The sequence below is a fragment of the Sitophilus oryzae genome, unplaced genomic scaffold, assembly GCF_002938485.1.
Source record: "Sitophilus oryzae breed Bouriz unplaced genomic scaffold, Soryzae_2.0 scaffold_1170_pilon_pilon, whole genome shotgun sequence".
Classification (NCBI taxonomy): Eukaryota; Metazoa; Arthropoda; class Insecta; order Coleoptera; family Curculionidae; genus Sitophilus; species Sitophilus oryzae.
This window is the reverse complement of record NW_022145805.1, coordinates 350,888-358,306: the sequence shown is the minus strand read 5'-3', so window position 1 is coordinate 358,306 and position 7,419 is coordinate 350,888. Positions and strand designations below refer to the sequence as shown.

At 33.4% G+C, this 7,419-nt stretch overlaps 1 protein-coding gene across 1 annotated transcript; it reads right to left on the bottom strand.

The window, feature by feature from the left end:
* Window positions 1-3,408: 3,408 nt before the first annotated feature.
* Window positions 3,409-4,522, bottom strand: LOC115888939. Its single transcript, XM_030908831.1, has 3 exons — window positions 4,159-4,522; window positions 3,768-4,064; window positions 3,409-3,657 (listed from the first exon to the last, which is right to left on the bottom strand). The coding sequence occupies exons 1-3, from the start codon at window positions 4,520-4,522 to the stop codon at window positions 3,476-3,478; spliced, it is 843 nt and encodes a 280-aa protein (XP_030764691.1). The 3' UTR covers window positions 3,409-3,475.
* Window positions 4,523-7,419: the final 2,897 nt, after the last annotated feature.

Below are 7,419 nucleotides of genomic sequence, written 5' to 3'. Positions count from 1 at the left end.
TTATGACTGATTATGATAGTGCCTTCATGATAGCTAACATTTCACCTGTGTATATTGAGGCGTGATTAGAGATCATGAAGGTTGATTGCATTTTCAAATCTGCAGAAAACAAACCGATACCCACTCCCTTATTTACCTCCTTTGAGGCATCTGTGTAGATTTTAATTTTATTTCCATAATGTTGTGATATTATTTCATTAAATTTAATTTTATTATTTACGTGTTTCTCAAGTTTCAACTTCACAAACTTTTTTTTGCTAAAGAACAGATCATTCTCCTATGAGAATGATCTGTTGAAAACTTGAAATGATGACTTTGATGAAAAAACTTCTATAAGTGATGAGTATTTTCCACATCAATATCCTGAACTAGGGGAAATATTTGATCAATGGCTTCTATTAGAGGAGGTGTATGATATTTAGACCAAAAATGATAGGTCTGATTATAGGCCCCATATGCCCTTGAAACTTCATTTATTACTGGATTCTCGTATGAAGAAAATGATTTTAATAAGAATTTTGTCCCCAAAAAATTGCGTCTTATGTCCAGAGGGCATTCTGCTGCCTCTGAGAGAATTATATTGGTGGGAGAGCTCCGCATTAAGCCTAAACAAACCCTTAAACCCTGAAATTGAACCCTATCTAGTTTAGCCAACGTGTTCTTTGTACAGTTTAGTAAAATTAAACTCCCGTAGTCCAAGTGAGATCTAACATAGGCCTTGTAAAAGTTTTGCATTGTGAGAGGGTGGCCTCCCCACCATGTTTTGCAGAAAAATTTCATTATGTTAATAGCTTTATTTGCTTTAACACACATTGCTTCTACCTGTGGAATCCATTGAACACCGTTTATCTAAAATAATTCCTAAATATCTAATTTTCTCTACCCAGTTTATTATTTCATCTTGAAGTTTAATTACTGGGAGTTGTACCATTTTATTCCTCCTTTGAATCAATAGGCAAGAAGATTTTTGAGGCTGGAACGCTATGCTGTGCAAATAGGACCAAGTCTGTCCAAACTCCTTAAGTGTATCATTAGTACTTTCCACACATTGTTTCTATGACGTTTTTCCTGCCAACTACGTAGTAGTCAATGTCATCTGCATATTGAATTAAATTTGACCGTCTTTATGGGAGGTTGATCGCTAATTATCATTAAACGATAAATAGTTAAACAGAGTAGGAGCCAAAGGAGAACCCTGAGCCACCCCTTTTCCCACAAATTCTGGGCCTAACAGTCTATATTAATTAGCGTAATAAAAAACTTTCTATTATACGGAATATTATCCCTAATATACAGCATAAGTCCTCTCCAACCCAAAGTTACCAATTTTACCCCCACCAACAAATCTATGTTAACATTATCATATGCTCCTTTCATATCTAAACAGACAATAACTATTTTATTATCTCGCATTGCTGCAGATATTGGGCTGACAAAATAGCTGGGCGTCTGCGACTGCCTTTTCTCCTACGAACCAATATTGGTATCAACTAATAATGCTTCTATTTTCCAGCAACCATGCCACTTGTTTTTTACAGATGTTTCCAATATTTTTCTCACCAAAAGATAAACGGCATTGGACGGAAACTGTACACAATTCAGGATCTTGGCGGTTTGGTTGACCAAATAACTTGTTTTCCATTGCTCCTGACCCAGTCGATCGACTGACTAGAACCTGTTAATAAGATATGAAGAATCCTGTCCTGATGGAGACGGGGAGATTTCTCACATATTAGGAAAACTTCTGATCGGTTCCCGGAGAAGATTCCCTCGACTTTCTTTCCAATGAAGTCATGAATTCCTGAAAAGTTATTGGTTCGCTTTTAATTTTATGAAATTTAATTGAGGAAGATCCACTGGAACAACCGGGGCTGTTAGAAGGTCAAACATTTCTTGGGCAATTGAAACTATTTTAAGGGTTAATTCTTACTGAAAATAGATGACCAAAGAACTTAGTAAAATCATCTTCAGATTTAGCCATAAATGCTTTATTTATCGGAGTAAGAGGATTCAGGCTGCTACAGAATTTTGAGAAATGTCTCTTTTCCCTCAATATTTTGCGACGATACTTAGCATCTCTAATGTTTGCGAATAGTGATAATTTCTTCTTGATTAAATTTTTTTTTGAAAATTTCTAAATAGCTTCACACTTTCATCCTGCCAGCCATCTTTAAAATCATGTGTCTACCCAGGAAGATCCCTTGTATTTCCTTCTTAAAACAGAGGAATAGCCCTTATTAAGCTGCGTTATGATATGCTTTTGTTATGCAGTGCTCATTGATTTAGTTCGATGTTCCGAACAGTAAACAGCATTATCATAAGTATTTACCCCAATTGCTTTTTTGTGTTAAACTTTGTTCTAGTGATAAACTCCGGTTCATTATTGGATAACGAAGTACATAATACGGGAAAGTGATCACTCATTTCAATATAATTATGCATTATGTTAAATGAAAAGGTTCTGAGAAATTTGCTAGTTCCAAATATAAGATCTGGTACACTTTTGTTTTGATTAGGGGGTGTGATTCTAGTTGCCTCTCCGTTGTTCAGAAAATTCAAACCGTGATCCTCCAGAATGTCAGCCACCAAAAAACCATTCCTGTTATTAATTCCCGACCCCCAGATCTTGTTTTGCGCGTTTGGGAAAATCGGGCCCAATGTATTAAGTAGGTTTTTACAACTACGGACAGGCTGCAGATGATTAAAGTGAAACTTTTTTTGGCAACTGACACATCTGGGAGGAATTATAAATTAAAAGAGATGATAAACAAATTGTTCAGTATCAATTAATTAGATCTGAAGATTTTATCGGAAATGTGATTATACAGAAATTAATTAATTATATATATATGCTATGTTAAGTAATTTATATCTATACAGCGCCTGAGTGATCTCTCTCTCTTCGATCCCATTCTCCCTATCCACCAGTCGCTTAATACGGGGCACACAGCATCCCCTACTATTTAAAACTGAATTGCATTTTTGACGCCAAGTTATCATGTTAACCCTATTAATGGTAGGCGCTTGATCCTTAATTATATTTCATCTTGAAGTGTCTCTATAATTATGGGGCTCGACGTGCGCGATGTCTCTATATATATTAAAATTTAATCATATAAACACAAGAGATTTTAGATTTTTATGTGCGGTACGAAAGGATACCTTAATTTTTTTGTGAAAGTTGGTGAAAAGTAATTTTTTGAAAAATAAAAATAAAGTAATTATACGAATACACTAAAAGGAGAAAGATAATATAAATAGTTTTTTTTTTTTTTTTTAAAAAATATGATTTTAAATATAGGATAAAAGAAATAAAATTAAGTGAAATATTTTTTTTTTATTTTTAGTAAGTAATATTAAAAATTATTGAAAAATTTTTTTTTTTATTTTACTTTTTTTTGGGAGGATATTTTTGGTTTCTTTTGCTTTGGAGTACCATCTGTTAAGTTTTGAGTACCCTTACCATCCGCATAAGTCAGTCTTTGATTATTTTTTGTCCCTTATTTTGAGTATTGTCATAAGTGACTTCTTCATAATATATGTTGCTTTCTTGGCTAAAATTGAAGTTGTTTTCTAATTCTGTTGTTTCCATCCCGGAGGAACTGTTCTCGTCTTCATTTACTCTAATAATTGGACTGCTACTAATTCTTGTTAAGTCTGGAAAAAGTATATCTCTATAGCTTGGTTTTTTGTTTTTTGATATTGGTTGGTGGAGAATGAGGTCTACTTTTTTTTAGTGGAAATGTACTCATGTTTTTTTTATATACCTTGGGGTAGAAGTATCCAGTGCTGGGAAGTGCTGACTGTTAAGATTTGATTTGCCAAGTTGTCGGGGGAACAGCTTGTTGGCTTCGTAGAATGAGATATTATGTTTTGCCATTGCTTCGTTGATGTTCTTCTGTCTGCTAAATTCTTCGCACAATGGACTGGTTGGTGCATATTTTCCCTTGCAATTGATGCAAAGAATTTCTCCCTCTTTGTTACACTGAGTCCCTTCATTGTGAGTTTCTCCGTAGGCTTGACATCTTGGGCTACTCCTACACTGATTGTCACGATGTCCAAACCTATAGCAATTTTTGCATAATATAACAGGATTCTTATATGGTGAGACATTGTTCATTGTATTATATAAAGCAAACTCTAACGGAATAGCATTACCTTTAAACGTAATAACAAAACCATTGGTTTTGACTTTGCTAGCATATCCTCCAGTATATATTCTTTTGTAAATTCTCCTAGCATTCAGAACTCTTAGTTGTTGGTTACCCCTGATTCCAATTCCATAATTTACGATATCTTCTTCCTCAATTTCATCCCCCATATTCCAAACAATGCCTCTACAGGTCGTCATTCTTAATGGAATTTGAACATTCCAATTTTTTTGTATTAAATTGTCAATTTCTAAGAATTTATTTGCATTTTCTGGGAAGTTAAAGTAGACCCCCATTCTGTTCCTACCCTTACTTTCAATTTCCTGGATTCCATCCACCTTATTTTCAAATAATATCTTGCCTACGTTCATTGCTGGTTATTTCATATTTATTTGTATAGTTGTAAATTTTTCTGATATTAAAAAAGCATTGTGAGATTTGGGCTTGTACTTCAATATTGTCGAATTCGTAATTTATATAATTCTGATTCCAATTTTTGAAGTTCTTCATTGGTGGGTTTTCTATCAGATAAATTTCTTTTAATGCTTTCGCACAAGTCGCCACTAGTGATTGATAACAGATCGGCTAATCTTACAGAGGATTGCAACACGGGAGAAGATGGTGCAAAAGGAGAGCCCGAGGGCTCTCCTTCAGGGTCTAACATGCAGATGAAAAAGCTCTACCACGTGCTAATAGGTTATGAAAATTTTTGTGTATTAATTCTTTGGGGACATAGTTTGGAATGAACTCACCAAAATGCGGTCCTGAAACTCGTCCAGAAAATGATGATTCTAATCGAATACCTCTCAGAATACGAAGGAAATTCGACCACTCAACCTTTCTCTCCGATCGGCGTCCCAGCAGGAATCCAGTTCCATACTTTCTTCAGAATCTACTGTGTTCAAAAGAGTAGCATTATCCTTCATACAGTTAAGGTGCAGTATCTTTTCCAATATAATATTTATATTCTCTGTTTAAATAAGTTTCTGACTCATGTTTTATCCATAACCACCACTTCTTTATAATATCTATATTCTTGTGCTCTCAATACTTTGATTCACTTTATTCATTTCTTACATTAATAATTACATTAATGGATTAATTATATTATCAATCACTTTTGATTAGTACATTTTTTATTACTCCTAGACATATATGCAATCTGTCCAATAAAAGAAAAGTACAATGAGCGTCTGTTTTGATTTGATTAAAAATATCGTAACACGTATAAACAGTCGAGCTGGGATCCCCAATAAAATTGTAAATATAATAAAGGCACTCTATTGTGAGGTTCAATGTTCATTTGTATTGACATAGTGTCAACGGTTTGAATTCATCAACATTCGGAATGGGGTAAGACAGGATGCACCCTGTCTCCATTTTATTATCCTCTTAGATAATATTCTAAGGAGAACAATTCTCAAGAATCATCGTGGAATATGGTGAACGCCCTTTAGCACATTGGCATAAAACATCACCCTTTAGAACTTCGTCTGTCATGTTAAGAAATGGAAGTAAATAATAAAGCGCCTCTCGTGTTTGTTCGCATACTAAAATTTTCAATTAATGCCTGTTTATATTTTTAATATTTTTTTTAAATTTACATTTTTTTAATTGTAAGTAATATATTACATTTAAATGGAATATATTACATAACAATTATGTCAATTACAGGATACCAAGCTTGTTTTCAAACATTTTTTAAATAAAACGAATTATAAAATTTCAATATATTATATTATGTATATTTGTCGTAGGTATGAAAAAAGTAAAATATACAATGGACAAACGCTTACTTACATTGCAATAAAACTTATACTTTTAGTTTTGCAATCCAAATGCAATATTTCTATTTCACAAATAAAAATATCCGACAACACTAAAATCACTGAAACTTCCGCGGCTGACAACGAAAACTGAAAAATATAACGGCACTTTTTGTTTTGGACATGCATATCAACATTACTCGGTACCATTATGTTTTTGTTTTTGAAATAATATAAAATATCTAATTATAACTTATAAATTTTAATATTTTAACATGATTTAATTATTTCTGACAATAACTAAAATTTTTGTGGAAAAGATGACATTTTAACGGCAACTGACATATATGGCATAATATTTGAATTTTAAATATGTATGTAATATAATTTAAATTAATATAATGCAACTTTATACTAAGAAAAAATCGTAACGTCTGTCACCTGCAACAATGACTATTTATTGTCAGTTGGACTTTTCAAAAATTGGGAAAATAGACCATGCGAGATGTGCACATTGGAGGTCCTTGGCTATACAGGAGGACATCTGTCATCATCTGTCAAATGATATCTATTTCTTACAGTTACGGGGATATGGCATCAAAACTACGCTACTTATTAAATGAAGCTAGTATTGCAGTTCTTAAGATCAATATTAGAAAATCTAAATCGATGAGACTCTGTACCAATAATGTCTCTCCCTTTATCATTGGAACCTCTAGGAGGTTAATAATTCTACTTAATTGGGTAGTATAACCTCAATCAACAGAAACACAGAGCAAAATATCACATATAAACAGAGTAAGAAAGGCCAGGATAACATTTGGAATGCTCAACAATATTTGGAGATCTAGACAGTACTCCCAACATAGCAAACTTAAAATTTTCAAATCAAATTAACCAACCAGAGGCAGGTGTATAATGAAATCAAACTAAGGAAATGGAAGTGGATTGGTCACACATTAAGGCAAAGCGGCAACAACATCGCTGGCAGAGCTTTTGAGTGTAACCCACAAGGCAGTAGAAGAACTGATCGTCCAAGACACACGTGGCAAAGAACAACAAAAAGAAGATCGAAACACTAAACCGATCATGGCGAGATGTTAAATCCATTTCAAACCGAACCATTGGAGAGAATTGAAGCCCAGTCTTTATACTCCACGTAAGAGTAAAGAACAAAAAGAATGAATACTTAGAGTCACGATGAGCTTAGTCCAGTTAGTAATCTTCTTAAAGGAATTATATATCTAAATACTAGATCTTAATTCAATTGAAACCTTAAACTTATGTACTGGCTTCAATGAGTTAGTTAATCTGATCAGATAGCTATTTTACACAGTTAATATTTTAGTCGTTGATCATTGTGATTACAAAAATGTTTTTAGTACTTCGAATAACATAGCGATAGAAACCATACGGAATGATAAATAAACCGTATGATATAAAAAGCAGTGTGAAAGACAGCTAGGGAATGAAAGTCGATAATTTTGGCGAGGTCAATCTCA

Coding starts and splice junctions, on each gene's coding strand:
- LOC115888939 (XM_030908831.1), bottom strand. CDS start 4,522: ATGAACGTAGGCAAGATATTATTTGAAAATAAGGTGGATGGAATCCAG. Junction 4,065..4,158: donor TTTTGTTATTACGTTTAAAG/GTAATGCTATTC, acceptor AAATTGCTATAG/GTTTGGACATCGTGACAATC. Junction 3,658..3,767: donor CTGGATACTTCTACCCCAAG/GTATATAAAAAA, acceptor TACTTTTTCCAG/ACTTAACAAGAATTAGTAGC.